The 18,470-nt window shown below is 37.1% G+C and overlaps 1 protein-coding gene across 2 annotated transcripts in view; it reads right to left on the minus strand.

The window, feature by feature from the left end:
- Nucleotides 1–18,470, minus strand: part of LOC120515473 (dynein heavy chain 11, axonemal) — a 331,373-nt gene that overhangs the window by 67,601 nt on the left and 245,302 nt on the right. For both annotated transcript variants that reach the window (XM_039736528.1, XM_039736527.1), the window contains 3 exons: nucleotides 13,516–13,689; nucleotides 12,751–12,986; nucleotides 8,316–8,438 (listed from right to left, as the gene is read on the minus strand). In XM_039736528.1, coding sequence (XP_039592462.1) covers nucleotides 8,316–8,438; nucleotides 12,751–12,986; nucleotides 13,516–13,689 — 533 coding nt within the window. The remainder of the gene's footprint in view (nucleotides 1–8,315; nucleotides 8,439–12,750; nucleotides 12,987–13,515; nucleotides 13,690–18,470) is intronic.

Below are 18,470 nucleotides of genomic sequence, written 5' to 3' on the forward strand. Positions count from 1 at the left end.
CAAAAGTTGAATATATAAAGTCATCGCTTGAATATATAAAGTCAAAACCTGAATATATAAAGTCAGCGTCGGAATATATAAAGTCAGCGCTAAATACTCAGCAAAAAAAGAAACGTCCCTTTTTCAGGACTGTGTATTTCAACAATAATGTTTTAAAAATCCAAATAACTTTACAGATCTTCATTGTTAATGGTTTAAACAATGTTTTCCATGCATGTTCAATTAACCATAATCAAATAATTAACATGCACCTGTGGAATAGTCGTTAAGACCTTAACAGCTTACAGAAAGTAGGCATTTAAGGTCACAGTTCTAAAAACGCAGGACACTAAAGAGACTTGTCTACCGACTGTGAAAAACACCCAAAGAAAGATGCCCAGGGTCCCTGCTCATCTGCGTGAATGTGCATTAGGCATGCTGCAGGGAGGCATGAGGACTGCTGATGTGGCTAGGGCAATAAATTTCCATGTCCGCACTGTGAGACGCCTAAGACAGCACTACAGGGAGACAGGAAGGACAGCTGATCATCCTCGCAGTGGAAGAGCCCGGATCTCAATCTCATTGAGCACGTCTGGGACCTGTTGGATAGCAGGGTGAGGGCTAGGACCATTCCCCCCAGAAATGTCCAGGAACTTGCAGGTGCCTTGGTGGAAGAGTGGGGTAACATCTCACAGCAAGAACTGACAAATCTGGTCCAGTGCATGAGGAGGAGATGCACTGCAGTACTTCAAGCAGCTGGTGGCCACACCAGATACTGACTGGTACTTTTGATTTTGAGCCTCCCTTCATTCAGGGACACATTGTGAAACATTTTTAGTTTATGTCTTATGGTGTTGACTCTTTTACTGTTCATACAAATATTTACACATTAAGTTTACTGAAAGTAAAAACAGTTGAAAGTCAGAGGACGTTTCTTTTTTTGCTGAGTATATAAATTCAAAACCTGAACATATAAAGTCAGCATCAGAATTTATAAAGTCATTCCTGATTATATAAAGTCAACATCGGAGTATATAAACTCATTCCTGAATATATAAAGTCAAAGTCAAAATATATTGATTGAAACGACTCTGAACTGAACTGAGTTTACAAAAACGTATTCAGAAAAATAAATTAAAAAAACACTGTTCGGTTAATGTTTTGAAAATGATGCATATGCCCTGCCCAGGATTGGTTCCTGCCTTGCGCCCAGTGTTGGCTGGGATTGGCTCCAGCAGACCCCCGTGACCCTGTGGTCAGATTTAACGGGTTGGAAAATGGATGGATATTCCAGCGCTGACTTTGTATATTCCGACGCTGACTTTATATATTCAAGATTTGACTTCATATATTCCAGCACTTACTTTATATATTCCGGAATATTCCAACGCCGTCTTTATATACTCAGGTTTTGACTTTATATATTTGGGAATGAGTTTATATATTCAAGTTTTAACTGTATATATTCCAGCGCTGACTTTATATATTCAAGGTTTGACTTTATTTATTCCGACAGTGACTTTATATAATCAAGTTTTGACTTTATATATTCGGGAATGACTTTATATATACAAGTTTTGACTTTATATAGTTAAATTTAGTCGCCATTGCATAACTTTTTCTTTACCATAGAAATTTAAAGACTAAATTCAACTTCCATTCCTACCAAAGATATTTCTGGTGACTAAATAGAACCTACTTATGTTCAAATTCGAGCTATTGAGCTGTCGCCTGCCTGCCTGAATAAGTCACCTTCGCTTCGCTCTTACTTTTTTACCGTTCATTTAATCATGGCTAGTGGTAGAAAATTTATAAAATGGAAGGAGGATTACACTGAGTATGGCTTTACCAAAACAATTATTGATGGTGAATCGATTATTCATAAAGCTTCAATTGGTGATCTGTTTTTCTGTGTTAACCTCATATTTTTTCATACTTCTTCTCAAATCAAGGGGGTGCAAGGATAAAATGAATCGGGAAGCGCTGATCAATGTAATCGGTGTACCAGGAAATCATGCATTGACAGAAGTTCCCCTTTGCTTGGAATGCAAAGTGTGATTAAATGCATTTTTTTAACGCGTTATGGAGCACATGCATCAAAGCTTCTCAGCTGTGTTTGTGCTAAGAAAAGGAAACATTTTAAAAATAATGTAACATGATTGTGAATGTAATAGTTCTGTGACCGTTATTAATGTTGCTGTCATCAAGGATTTGATTATAATTTCTATCAATCAGGTTCCTATTTGGACAGTTTGCACAAAACCACGCTTTTATCAAGGCTTCTGTCGGGTAGTCTTTTGAAATGAAATTTTCCTCCGATTAGTCGTAGGAACGCGCTTTATTCTGATTCTAACATTTTTGTAGTTCTGATGTGTGCATCAATGTAATCGATGTACCAGGAAATCATGCATTGACAAAAGTTCCCCTTTGCTTGGAATTGAAAGTGTGATTAAATGCGATATTTTTTTTAACACGTTATGGACAGTCAGTTCACGTGATTACGTGAGAGGCGTGATGATGTCACACAAAACTCCGCCCCCCCCACGTCATTCCAGCTCAACTCCATTACAGTTAATGGAGAAAAATACCTTCCAGTTATGACCATTACGCGTAGAATTTTGAAAAGAAACCTGTCCAACTTTTGTAAGGAAGCTGTAAGGAATGAGCCTGCCAAATTTCAGCCTTCTACCTACACAGGAAGTTGGAGAATTAGTTATGAGTCAGTGAGGGCTTTGCCTTTTATTAGTATAGATAGACTTGTGCTCGATGCCCATGGGAGGCGGAGTTACGCCCCCCACGTAATTTAGTCCGTCAGCGGCAATCCAATAGAAACACTGCCGCTAAATATTCACGGGTGAAGGACTGTGCTTATGCAGAGGAAGATGAGATGTTCAGGGTGGTGTTTGGCACAAACTCAGCAAAACTGCGAGACAAACTTTTAAGTGCCGGGTCTTAGCTAACATTAAATACAGCCGTGGACATCGCACAAGATGGCACCAGCACAGCTGTGAACCTTCGATGCATGTACACCGAGCGGCTCACATGAAATAACACAGTGCACAGACAAAAAGCAACAGTTCCAAAGAGGGCTGAACAAAAACCGAATTACACAATTGAGAAGGCAGCAAAAAAATATAAAGCATGTGATACATACAAGCATATTCATAAGTGCAGCTACTGCGGAAACAAAGCACACGGTGGAAAAAGTCAATGTCCCGCTAAAGGAAGACCGTGTAAAAAAAAAAAACCCGTGCATGCAGTGTGTTACGTCTCAGATAAAGAGGAAGATGAGCTGTTTATTAGTTCAGTAAGAAACGAATCAATGAATGAAACCTGTTATCTTTACAACAATTGACAAACACGGAATGTACCTTGAACACAACACATCCTACAAATACGAACCTGATTGAAAGAAATAATGATAATCAAATCCTTGATGACAGCAACACTCATAACACTCACAAAACAATTACTGTATATTGACAATCATGTTATGTTATTTTTAAAATGTTCCCTTTTCTTTTTCATAACTTCTTTAACACACTACTTCTCTGCTGCGAAGCGCGAGTATATATATGTATATATATACCCCGATCTACATACTCTCAAATAGACAAACCACATGCCGTGGCGCAATGGTAAAGGCTTTGCCTCTAGCGCCGACGTTCGAGGCTCGACCCCTGAGAGGGAGTGCACTGAGTATGTACACGCGCTTCCCGATTCATTTTACCCTCGCATCCCTTTGGTTTGAGCCGTATGAAAAGATATGTGGATAACGCAGAAAGACAGATCACCAATTGAAGCTTTATGAATAATGGATACAAAGCGTGTTCCTAAGACTGATCGGAGACAAATTTCATTTCAAAAGACTACCCGACAGAAGCCTTGATAAAAGCGTGGTTTTGTGCAAACTGTCCAAATAGGAACCTGATTGATAGAAATTATAATCAAATCCTTGATGACAGCAACATTAATAACGGTCACAGAACTATTACATTCACGATCATGTTACATTATTTTTAAAATGTTTCCTTTTCTTAGCACAAGCACAGCTGAGAAGCTTCGATGCATGTACTCCATAACGCGTTAAAAAAAATATCGCATTTAATCACACTTTCAATTCCAAGCAAAGGGGAACTTTTGTCAATGCATGATTTCCTGGTACATCGATTACATTGATGCACACATCAGAACTACAAAAATGTTAGAATCAGAATAAAGCGCGTTCCTACGACTGATCGGAGGAAAATTTCATTTCAAAAGACTACCCAACGGAAGCCTTGATAAAAGCATGGTTTTGTGCACACTGAAAAGCAAGCAAAATTAGATGCATTACAGAAAGCGGACTTTGTGGCTCTTACTGGGGATCATTGGACTTCCGTGCGTTAGTAATTCTAATTACATCTAATTAAAAAATGTTCAATGATCACACTGTTTTAGCCTAATGTACAAAATCATTTTGGCTAAGGTTACTCAGAGTTTAAAGGTGAAGCTGGTCAAATTACCTTTTATGTTTCTACCTTATTTTTTTAAGAAGAAAAACTGCACTTTATGTTGAAATTTTTGTATTATTATTTAAAGGCAATACCATTCTGAAAATGTACTTAAAGTACTTAAAATACCACTTTATTTTTAAGTCTGTCCAATTTTAGCCAGGGATGATATTTTTGTTTCTGTTTTGAATTGAAATGCAGTTTAAAGGCATTTTTTTTTCAGAAATTAAAAGAGCTTGAGTTTACAATATTCATGTCCATGTCTATTATTTGATTCTGTCAGCCCACTAAAACCCTTTTAAATTAAAAAAATCATTTGCGATTTGGGGCAAATTTTCATGTGTGATTACATACGATTAATCAAGATTAATTATTACACAGCCTCTAATTAATTAGATTAATTTTTTTAATCGAGTCCCACCCCAAATATATATATGTAGATATATATATGTAGATTTGTATATATATATATATATGTGTATATACAGTATATGTGTAGATATGTATATGTATATATGTATGTGTATATATATATGTATATATTTGTGTATATGTATATATATGTATGTATATGTATATATATATATATATACAGTATATATATGTGTGTGTATATATATGTTTATATGTGTGTGTGTATATATATATATATATATATATATATATATATATATATATATATATGCCAGCAACACTCATGACAATGACAACACAATTACATTGTCAATCATGTTACGTTATTATTAAAGTGTTTCCTTTTCTTTTTCATTACTTCTTTAACACACTACTTCTCCGTTGCGAAGCGCGTTGGTATTTTGCTAGTATATATTGTGGTCCCGGCGGGGCAGGAGGACGAGAGAAGGGCTTGTGCCTCCTCCAGACCGCGAGGGGGCATCCGTCCTGGTTATGTTGGGGGCCTCGGGTAAAGGGCTTGGAAGCCGAGCCCTGTAGGGACCCATGACCATCGCCAGGCGGCGCCCCAGTGCCTGATTATCCCGGGAGTGTGTGGCGGAAGTGCCGGGGGGAAGACTTTGGAGGACACCCGGAGAGCTGCCGGGAGGACAGCTGGCACTTCCGCCACGCTGGGGCGTGGCCAAGGGAAGAATGCCGGGAACACCTGGTGCTCGTCCGGGAATCATATATTCCCTTTTATAGGAACCCGGATGGGCTCCAGCTGCTTCCCGGCAATCAGTTCTAGCCACACCCCAGTGTGGCGGACGTGCTAACTGCGCACCCGGAAGCCGTTCAGGTGTCCCCTCTCGTCTTCCCCCCAGCACTTCCGCCACACCAGGGTTCCTCAGGCACTGGGGCGCCGCCTGGCGGTGGTCACGGGCCCCTACAGGGTTGGGCTTCCAAGCCCTCTTCCCGTTGCCCCCAACATAACCAGGACGGACGCCCCCTTGCGGTCTGGAGAAGGCACAAGCCCTCCTCTGGTCCTCCTCCGCACCCGGGGATGGCCATTCTGCAGTCCGGCGACGGTCTCTGGGGCAAACCGCTTCCGCGGGGTTGTGCACAGGCCACTCCCGCGGCCAGTGTGTGGGGTCCACTGCTGCACCGGGCCGTTCACAGACATACTTGATATCAAAGCAGGTCCCCGTCTTGTACCAGACGGACCATCCAAATGACTACGCCACTGTGGACTTTGACCCGGACACACACAGACGGACAACATAGTTCCAGCACACACTATTTATTTACACTATTTACAAATTAAAGTCACGTGCAACCCAAACCCCAGTGCCTCTTGCACCAATTCCCCAAAGTCCAGGGCTCACAGTTCCTGTTTGTGTGTCCGGGTCAAAGTTCACAATATATATATATATATATATAAATTAACAGTAACGGCGCTACAACGGCGAATACACTTGACTTGAGCATTCATAGTTTTCATACTTTTTCTCTGTGTGTTTAGCATTTACAGTATTTGCTCAGAGGTTAATGCACTTGTTGCTTCCTGAGCAGCTCTTCTTTTCTCCACCCTAGCGGCCCGCTTCTTCTCTTCTTTCATCAGCATCTTTTCATGTTAAAACTGTTTAAATCAGTTGCAATTACTTAGTACGTTTTCCTTAATTTTTCACTTAAGCTGGCACTTAAGTCTTCAATCTGCCTCAAGAATGATTTAAGATATGAAGAGGTAGGGAAAGTGATGGCGAAGGTGATAGGGAATGAGAACGGTGCCCGTACACATGCACCACATGTCTGCCCTGCTGGCCAGTGCCGAGAGTTGATTCTACCTTAAAATAAAATAAAAATAAAAGAGGATTAACCTTGGAGGTCAATCATCACCGTGAAAGCGGATGGTAGACGTCACGTAGTATACAGTATGTGTACCAAATTGCAGGTCAATAGTTCATACGGTTTGCAAGCTACAGGTGATTTAAAATCCTGGACTGACAAAAGGACAGCCACGGTAGCCTATTATATAAGAAGATATATTTGGTGGCATATTTTTCTCTTGATTTTTCAAAATAGATAAAATGAGTGTTTTTGAAGAACAGAATCTGCAATAATCCTTTTATTTTACTAACTTCTGGAAATATAAATGCACAAAATTAAAGGAATCAAAAAAGGTAACAAAGCACATATATAAAGAGGGTAGTACTAAACTATAAGTGAAGTGGATAAAGAAAAAACATCAATATCTAACTCTGTTGGAATGGTAAAATGTAACATCTTTATTGACTAGGATAAGTCATCAGTTTTTTGCATTCATAATGGTAATTGAACAACATTTCCAGGTACTATGAGTAATATTTTAGATCTTAAATTCAAGGGAAACAATTCAATTATTACATTGTAGCTTTTAACATAATACATGATGCATAATACATAGAAAACTAAGAGTCGAACACCACTCATTCAGAGTGTTGATGACACTAAGCATTCTGAAATTCCAAACCCAACAACAAATTAATTTCCATCCATCCATCCATTATCCAACCCGCTATATCCTAAGTACAGGGTCACGGGGGTCTGCCAGAGCCAATCCCAGCCAACACAGGGTGCAAGGCAGGAAACAAACCCTGGGCAGGGCATCAGCCCACCACAGGGAGTGCACACACACACACACACACACACACACACACACACACACACACCCACACACACCAAGCACACACTAGGGACAATTTAGGAATGCCAATGCACCTAACCTGTATGTCATTGGTCTGTGGGAGGTAACCGGAGTACCCATCCAAACCACGCAGGGAGGACTAGGGAAGCGAACCCGGGTCTCCTAACTGCAAGGCAGCAGTGCTACCCACTGCGCCACCGTGCCACCCACAAATTAATTTTTACTGGCAAAATGAATACAGTTGTGTGGGATGTAATGCTTTGTTACATTATTTTAAAAACCCTGAAAAAATATAAACAAGTAAAATCCATGAAGTACCAAGCAATGAGACCAGAATAAGAATAGTTTGAGAAAGTATGTGATTTTTTATGTTGATAGGTCAGAGAAAGTATCCTACTGTATAATAGAAATGGCATACTTAATGTTTACAGTATGTATACACATCATTAGAAAGACTACTTTTACCTAATTAAAAGTTAATTTATTTAATTAAGAGTGCAAGAAGGTACAATCATTTCTTGAACCTGCTATTGCTATTTTAGGATCAAGAGGAGAAGGATTCTATCCTAGAAGAACTAAATAGCAACTTTCCTTCAACAGGAGTCCAGTCCAGCACAAGGCACACTTGCACACACCCATATTTACACATACTGGGCCAATGTACAGTTATCAGTTAACCTAACATGCATATCTTTGCGATGTTGACAAAACACTTCAGTGCTTGCAGTAAACCCAAATGGGGAAAAAAAAAAAAAAGAAAAAATGCTTACCGTCCCTTTTTGACTGTGTTACGCCCCAGCAGTGGATCAAGAACTGGATCCACAGCTTCTTCTAGATTTTCAAGTACAACAACATCCCCAGATGCTAGAGCTCTTTCGATGATGTCTAAATATCTGAAATTAAACAGCAACTGATCATTTCTCCCAGAAAGAAAGCATTACATACCATGTTTAATAATTTATTATGACAAAGAAATTGATTTGCTTTTATTTAAATAGGTAAATAAATATCTTCCCAATTTGTAGTAGGGTGTTGTACCTTGTGATCCATTATGGATTCGATGACGAATCAAGCAAAATGATGCCTTTTTTTGACTAACTGAACAGAGTTGAAGAAGGGGACTGTGCTGTCTCAAAAGCCTGCATATTGTAATCTGTTCAGTTAGCCAATAAATGGTGTAACTGTGCTTGATTTCTCATTGGTAATTGGTGTAAAAGAAATCAAATCAAACTACAAAGGCTTGGACAAATATATGTGGGTCATAACAGCACCCCCATAAGGTACAACTCCGAATATACCCATCATGTATTACTTGGTGACCTCTTTAAATAGTCTCAAAAGATGTATTAATGTCTAAGACAGGTACCCAGAAGTAATCTTTGAGGGCATACCCCTTCCAAAACACCATGGTGCCTGATGTTCAAAATGTAGTTTACTTCATATTCTTGATGCATTACAAATAAGGGTGGTAGAGATGGACAAACCAAAGCTGAAGTGTAAGCAGCTACAAAACAAGACACAGGAACTATCAAGGGAATTAAAACATGAGTAATAAGGGCCAGCCTGATAGATACCAGACCCACTTTTCTAACAAGTATAGGGGCCAATCTACCTAGGCGCTAGTTTCTGAGTTGGGATCCTTGGGGGAATATCCACTGTGGTCAGCCACACCTTTCCTCCTACTAATGACATGAGGGACCCTTATCCTTCTTTACAAAAATCTTCCAGAAGAGGTTACCACTTTCAAGGGTTGTCTTAAAAAGGACTTGCAAAATATTTAAGTTTCATTAAATGTCACGATAGACTTGGAACAGTGGTTATAGGAGAAGTCACTAGCAAAAGATTTGGTATAAAACTACAGATGCTCTTAAATGGTGACATCCCAGGTGAAGTTGCTAATAAACCTTTCCTACAAAATTCAGCCTGTTGAAGAATTTCTTTCCAGTGGGACTGATCATCATTTATTGTATACCCTAAGGACTTATCCAAAAATTGGTTTTATTTATTGCATTTGAAGCTTTTTACAAAAATATCTCCAAAACTGAGAAACTGACTGTGAATCATTGATTGGCTGTTATTGACCTTGAAAACTATGTAATCGATAATGTTCTCAATGAAAAATGTTCATCAAACCTGGAGCAGAGGTAAACTTTTTCAAGGGGATAAATTATACTGCTTTTGAGAACTGTGCTCGTATTAAGAGTCTCAGAGAAGAAAACGCTCCTATCTGGCTCAAAATTTTTGGAGTGACAAAAAATTATTCCTCGTCTTAGAGAGTAGGAGTAAAAGCATTTTGTTAATTTTTCCCAGTTTAGGAACCAACTCCTAACTTCACCAGCATGTGGGAGTGCTGCTGAGCTGTCATAAATCACTAAGAGATGCCAGAAAATAGCATTTAGGCTGAAACTGGCATTCGCATCCCCTCTTAAGACTGAACGTTTTGAAAGCGCTGGACAACAAGGAACTCATAAAAAGATATCTATCTGACAGAAATGAAATAATATTCGTAACAAATATTGTTCTTTACCTGATTGGTCCATCTGCATGGGGAAGCCATAAACTGCCAGCCAAAAAGGGTTGGTAACATTTTGGCCAGAAGAAAAATGAAGCTTTGCAATAGTGATGGTTTGAGTATGTTACAATCAACCATTTCTCGAATTTATTTTACCAAACTTTAAATGCTTTTACAATGTGTGAGGCAATACGCAGATTTATAAATTTTACCCATCACTTTGTGTGAGGTAATGATAAAGCAAGCTCCATTCTTGCAAATCGTCATAGACATAAAGATCACTGCCTCAAGTGTGAATGAGCACACATATGAATTACAAGCCATATGAAAATATCAATGCACAGGTGGTCATGGATGCAATTGGTGAATGATAGCTAAATGCCATAAAGGTATGCCAAGTTCTGCATTCCACAGACCACTATAACATTTGTTACAGTTTACAAGCCCAGGAAGGTTCAAGAAGAAGATAGGTGGATGTTCCTGGGGCATTAATAAAATACAGCCTTATAGAAGATTAAGGTGGGGAGGCAGGGGGTTATCATGGAGAGAGGCACAGCATCCTGTGAACAGAAAACTGGAAGAGTGCTCATGACTTATAGTCACAGCTGGTTCAGTAATTGTTACCTTACAAGGTTCTTCCATGGCCATTAGCAGGAAGGTGTTTCTTCTGAAAGTGTGGCTGTGGTTCATTATTATTATTTAAAACACTGTCTATTATCGTGCATAGCCCTATTTGGTTTGTGTGCTTCACTCTTTCCATCTCTGTCCTCATTATTATTCTTGATATTGCTGTAATCAAATGGCAACAACTACATATAGCTTAGCGTAGTATTCTACCTCATTATGTTTTCCTTCTTCTTCTTCTCCTACTACTTTGATATTTATTATTATTATATGTGTGATGAAGCCTTAGTTTTAGTATCAGAATACTATAAAACATCATCATGAGTGTTAGTTTGTGGCAAGGGATTGCTCTTAAATTGTGATGTTATTGAATCTCAGATGTGAATTCCTACTCATCCCTGGGACTGGAACTAGGATGCTTTTTAAATACTTCTATCCTACTGTGAGATAGGACAAATTCTTATCCTATAGTGACTTTTACTGTATTTTCATATGACTAATTCTGAGATGCTTGTTACAGGCTCTGCAATAACTGATATTTTTTTAACATGGGAAGAATGGCAATAATTTGTTTTCAAGGATTAAAGACCAGAACATAATCCTTATTATCCTATTTCATCGCAGACTATCACATATATCTATATATTATCAAATAATATACATAATTTTGTACCAAAAATATGTTTTCTGGTGAGCTGCCTAGAGTTAATTTTCTAACTCTTTAAGGTCAGTCCAAGTTGTGGTTGTGTGATTTCTGCTTTTAATGTGATTCCTTCCTTAATAAAGAAAACTTTTACTCTCCAGCTTCAACTGGATTTACTGAATGAAGCAAGAATTTGTATGTATCAGATTAGTAAAAATTAGTATTTTTTGGTTTCTGTGGCATTGTTCTTTCTTTAATGTTAGGTTTTATTCAACTGTTCAAACTTTGGTGACATTATTGTTGCTATAATAATCCATTGCTTAAATTTTGGTACCTGGTAACAAGTCAAATAAACAGGCTATGAGAGTGGTTGGGTAGTAATTCAAAGTAATTGTATTTGCTATACACATTCTAAAAGATATATATACTTTAGGAAGAATTTCAGCAGAGCAGCCCATTATAAATGGTGGTTCAACAGTTTATACTCACACATTGTGACTTCTGTAAGTTCTAGCATAGTAAACGACTCGGCAAAGTTCCACAAAAAAAGCTACAAAATGGTAGTGCCAATAGGAAAACAAATATGGTGGAGCAAAATGATTATTTAATAAAACAAATGAAACTTCTGAAAAAATGTTAAAAAATCTAAATTTAAATTCAGTACCCTATAAAGGCCCCAAAGGCCTGAAATTCAAATGAACATACAATCCCAAATCAGAAACAGTTAGGAAGGTATTGCAAAGGACAATAAAAAAAAAAAAAAAACAGCACAGTGATTCCTAAATTTACTTTCACTTTTATTTCATTGCAGACAGTGGAACCCAAGATATTTTATGTTGTGTCTGGTCAACTTCATTTCATTTGTTAACATACATCCATTCTTGCATTTCAGGCCTGATTTTCTGATTTGAGGTTATACATAAGGATCACAAAAGATTAATAATTAATCCATTAACACACATTCTGCCTTTGGACACTTGCTCTCTTCCTTATGCAAGAACATAATACATATGTGTGTGTAAATATGAAAAATGGACCGCTATCCTTTCTATGGCTGATTTCTGCCTTGTACTCCATGCTACCTGAATTGGGAATGCTAAGTTATTGCTTCTTTTTTAAATACAGTACAATAATCAAGTGCAGACTGCTTTCAAATGTAAGTATGAACATTCTGAGAAAATATGTCTATACAAATAAAAATAAGTTTTAGTTATGAGGTGCAAACATAGTCTACTATCATTGAATCAATGTAATAATTAGGTCCTTTACATTTTCTGCAAAATAGACATGTAAAAGACTGAAAGAATGGGATACCATAAATATGGTATATAAGAAGTCAATAGGCAGGTGCTATAGCAAAAGTGCACAATAAGTGAGCAATAAGTGAGTATCCTTAAAAGAGTACATTATTTCATTAACTTCTTACCCTTTTTGCCCTATTCGCACAACCGTGAGGTCATTTTTATATTTATTTTTTATCCACTTGATTCCTTGTTGTTGGGGATCAATTATAAGAGGCCAGCGCTCACAGTTTGTTAAAATAGTGGCATTTTCTGTTGACATCCTGTCACTAGGCAAACCTTCATTGTTCCATTCTGCAACTGTAGCACCATCAGTCAGCAAAGATATTGGGTCCAAGTCTTCTGTTAATGGAATTGGAACCTAGTCGTGTTTTTATTGAAGAAAGAAAATATTATTTTAATTAATTTTATCTTTCAAAGAGTAAGGATTACTTTTTTAAAGCTATATGATTCAAGTTAGAAAGAATAATACTCTTTAAAATGCACATATACATTTCGTTTACTATACAATAGCAAAGCTAACAATCATAGTTATTATTCACTCATGTAGGCGATAAATTAATGCAACTGGCATAGAGTGAAGTTGCTTAATTTACTTATTAAAGTAGCAATAAGAACATCAAAAATTAAGTTTAATATGGCCTTCTTCAACTATTAGCTGAAGCTGGGGGAAATATGAGCTTAACTTATGTAACTGTGGACATCATGAAATATCACCTCTTGTGTTCTGGAGAAAAATTAGACATAAAATAAAAACGCTGCTTTACGAATGTAAAATGTTTAAGTCATAAAAGTCAATTTCAGACAATGGGCTATTACTTTTCTGTATTATGTTAATGTAGGTTTTTGGTTTTGGATTTATATTTTAAAAAGAATGGATAAGAACATGCCTTTTGTGATTTCAAGAAGGGAATCCACATCCCTTCCACTAGCTCTTGTCGATAATGTCTAGTGAAGGAGCCAATGTAAGATATAAAAGCTGCTGCCAGCAGGACATCTCCACAAAGTGTCTTCTCTTGAGCTTCAAAAAATTTCACAGCTTGGGCCCAGCGAATATTTTCAGACTTAAAAAGAAAAAACAGCTTTTGGCTAATTTGTAATATAATTATAATATATGCATGGATAATTTAAAACTTCTTAGAAATATATGTAAAACCTAAACATCCTAGTAAAATGTAGCAAACATTATATTAATACTAAACACACATTTATTTTACAAAACACCAGTTATTAGCGAACACTACATACTATAATTATGTTGGCTTAGAAATATTTAAAGGACAAAATTATTAAATTATTAATTATCAATCAGTATAATAAAAAATGCTGTATTTTTTTAAATAAATAAAAATACTATACATTACATTAAATGTATTTAAATAAATGCACTAACTTCTGGTTCTTTGTTATTCTCACATTCAATGTGTTATTGCCATGTGGAATGACAGATGCCTGACAGAAAATCTATTTATATACAAGGTGAATTTGATTAATTGTTGCCCTCCCCGATAATCTCTGGCTTGTGGATAATAAACAATAATGTATAACACAACCCCCACCCACCAACATTCCCTGAAACTGCTTTGAAAGTTTAAGTAAAATTTCACTTGCCATCAATTTAGTATCCATTTAGATCTTCAGTAATGTTACTATGGGATCACAACACAATAAATCATTTGTGACATTGGTTAACAAGGGTTTAAGAGCCCGAACATGTAATATAATACATTTTAGACAGTTAAAAATCACTATAATTTTATCCTAATGTGTTATAGATTGCCAGTAATACTGCTCTGTCTGGGGTGAACTGTTTTTAATTTTTAACAGCTGTTCAGCTTTTGGAATAAGTTAATGATTAAATATAAACGGTCTGATTTATTATTCTAAGCAGCAGCACATCCAGGTCAATGCCATATAGACAAAATCATTTATCTTTATATGTTTTAGAAGTCTACTATTTTACACTTACATTATTTAATTTGGATAACAATAAGATTTCACTTAAAAAAAATGTATATTATATTTGGACCTGTAAACCTTTCCCATTTTTTCATATTTTGTCTCTTGGCTCAATAGAAAAATGTTGTTATTCTCAAATTTCCTTAAAGACATCAGTGATTACTGCCAAAATAATCTCACTATGTAGTTTCCGGTCAGGTAAAGAAAGTTCTCTCCACACCGAGGCCTCCTTGGGTGAAAACTTCAGTAAAACTAGCATGATGGCCTTCTGGCAAAAATATAAAGGGGGTTGTGGTTGTCCTGACAGTTGATATAAGAGACTCCTTACAGTTTTAAAGGACAGTTTGGTGTCCTTCATTGTGATATAAATAGTGTCAAAGAAGACCAGAAAATGATCACAAAGGAGTCTGAGCTGCCATGACAAAAATTTCCATCTCTAATTTCCAAATTAATGGAGTTAGAGGACAGAACTCACAGAAATAATGTGTGCATAACAAGCATCAAAGAAAGCACAAAGAAAGATAACCCAATATTATTCTTTAAAAAACTATGGACCACTATATTTCCAAATTTGTGTTCTCTCCGGTTATTGGAAGTTGTTGTGAGGACCAGTGAATTCTTCTGTTTTTCACAGTTACTCCAACAAGCTACAAAGGCAAGACCTCTTGCAATGAAAAAGGTTTATTTTCTGCAACCAAACCCAAGCTGATGTTCTGACACTATTGTTGCTCTCTAGTTCCAGTCTTGATAATGCTGGTATTTTCCACTCAGACATAAGTTTATATAGTCATCATTCTGACATACCATTGTTGGCAGCAGCCCTAGCCTCCTTCTAGGTTTCCAGGTTACTCATGATTTTACATTTCAACTTCTGTATCTTACTAAGGTTTGTGACAGTGCTTTTGTCTCTTTGGAAGTGCAAAGGGTGGTCCCTGCACTTCCAGGAGTCAGGTGCTACAAAGTTATTATGCCACATCAGTGATTCATCCATTGATGGTTATTTTTATTTTGCACTGTGTATTTATTATGCTGCACTGTTTCCATCCTTTTACCGTTTTCAATTTTATTTCTCATGTTGCAGCTCTACTTAATGACATGGTTGTATTGGAACTGGGAGTGCCACAATTATACAATGTTTTAATATGTTATTTTTATGTGGGTTGCACAATGGCTAAGTGGGATGGATGGAGGGAGAAGAGGTTTTGTTACAGTCTGTTGATTGGTTGGATTTTTCATGTGGAAGACCTGTGAGTGTTTCTTGTTTTTATACTGACCAGAAACAGTGAGGTGGCATGACTAAGGTTTGCTTTCAACTGTTATTCTACTTTTTTCTTTCAGTCCTGGAACACTTTTATTTTTCTGTCTTTCCTATTGCTAACTTAACTGTAACCTTCGGGAATATCTGGGTTCTCAGTTTAAATGTTAAGAGACTGAGTATCCTTGATTACTTTCAGTAGAAAAAAAAAAGATACTGCATTCTTTTTATGTAAGGATTTGGCTCAATTTGGAAATAACCACTATTTTTAGCTGTTTGTTTCTCAGCAAGGTACAGAAAGTTCAGCATGTTCATTCTACTGTAACAACACCCACACTTTAAAACACTTGGTTTTGGCATTGACAATAGTTGCTGGAGAGAACTGCACTGTTTTCTAGATGATGCCACAACAGACGTTTTTCACCAATATGCTCACTGCACAGTAGCTATTAGGTGGTGAAGGGGTGAGAATAGTTGACCAATTAGAGACAGGGATGATTAGGGATCCAGAATGAACAAGGGCATCATGGTGAATTTAGCTAGGACATCAGAAAACATCCTACACTTTTAAAGGCTGCCCAGGGATCTTTAATGACCAGAGAGAGTCAGGACCACTGTTTTACATCTCATCTGAAGGATTGGCACCATTTTTACAGCACAATGCACTGGGGCATTGGGATCCACACACAGACCACAGGGCAAACACCACCTACTAACCTCACCAACACATCTTCCAGCAACAACCCACAAGCTTTTCCTTGTTGATCTTCCATACTGGTACCGCTCAGGCCCAAACCTGCTTAGCTTCAGATGGATAACCTGTTCTGAAATGCTGATGGCATACTTTGATTATTTAAATTGGATGTAAACGGTTTATTCCTTCAAGGTGCAGAGTTTGATTCCCACAGTACTTGAACGCGATATTATGTATTGTGTGAAAAGACCAGCAAATTATTAGCACTTTGACTCCAGAAATTTGGAATTCTCAAATCAGGGCATCTTGCCAACAAACCTAGTCAAATGAATAAATTCTTTATTGATGCAGACTTCCATTGTACTGTGCAATTTCTTTGAATAACTCAGATGAAAGGTTGCTGGCAAAAGAGTTATGATCATCTACAAATTAATTAAATCTAGATCAGTTTAGTTTCCTTCACAAATGCAACATGGCATATAACATCCACCACACTCTTCATGTTATTGATGCAGCTTCAGCTCAATTGTATCCAATTGCCCTTCTCTCATTAAATGCAGCAAAGTCTTTTGGCCATATGAACTGGACCTTTTTCTGATGGGTATTAACTGCAATGGCAGGAATTAGTAGAGTGGGCTACTACTATGACTCAAGTTTTTGCCCCTTTCCAATTCCCACTAATCAGGTATTTTTTTGCCACTTGACGATTCTGCTTCAGTATTTATTATACAATTCCATTTAGGATCAGTTTGTTAAGAAAGACTATTTTCATTCGCCTATTCTAAGTTTGAATACTGACAAACTTGGCATGTTATTATTAGCATGGCTACTTAACAACCAAACAATGCATTGAAAGACCATGTCTTTGAGAACCATCTCTGTGTGTACATTTGTGTCTACATTCTGAGTGAGACAACAACAGTAACCAGTTTCAGGCTTGGATTTTAAATTTAACTGTATCATTCAGGCTCAGTCAGCTTAGAACTCAAGGTTTTAGGTACAGACCGAGAAACAAGTGGGCAATGGCTGGTGTCTAGAACACTCCAATGCAGTGTTTCTAAATCTTTTATTACTAGTTCCACAGTTCTAGATGTCAGTAAGCTAAGTGAGCACATTTTCATGAAAAGAACACTAAAGTTAGGCTTACATATAAAACACAACATAAATATTAACCTGGTAATGACATCAATATTTGTTTATTTATTTTGGAGATCAAATATTTATAAAAAACACTAATGAAGAGGACTGAACAAAACTTGGTCACAGTTGTTTTTCACAATTAGTAAGAACAAAACTAACACCTCAATTCAGTTTGTTTAATGAATAAATAAGATATCCTCTACATTTACTTGAACTTCTTCCTAAATAAAACTGTTAACGTCACATAAATAAAAAAATGCTTACATTAGTGACTGGCGATGCGTGAAACAGGTAAGCTTCAATTCTTATACAGTTTTGCGAAAATGACACTAAAATTGGTTACACGGGTTCCACAAGTGCAAAATGCAAAATTCACTATGGAGCTGTTTGGGGCATTCAAGGTTTTTTTTTTTGGCTGGTGAACAAGTAGTACTGCTTCCTAAACCTTCATTTATATTTCCATGTTTACTCATGTTATTTTCTGCAGTAAAGCATATAATCCACACCACACCAGTAAAATTAGTTCACTTATGCCTCTCTCATTCAAATCACCAAGGAGGAGTACAGTATGTTTTTTAAAACAATGTGACATGCTGCATATTTTCTCCACAAACACACAGTAAAATGCATCATTGTGCCCATTACTGAATTTTCTCCAAACCCCCCACCCAACTATTACATAGCAACCACCTTTTACTAGTTCAGGATATACACGTTTATAGTGACGTTTTGTTCCACTAGAGGTCTTTATTTAAAAGAATGCATGAATCCTCTCCCAGACATGAACTAAACACTAT

The sequence above is a fragment of the Polypterus senegalus genome, chromosome 15 (assembly GCF_016835505.1).
Source record: "Polypterus senegalus isolate Bchr_013 chromosome 15, ASM1683550v1, whole genome shotgun sequence".
Taxonomy (NCBI): domain Eukaryota; kingdom Metazoa; phylum Chordata; class Cladistia; order Polypteriformes; family Polypteridae; genus Polypterus; species Polypterus senegalus.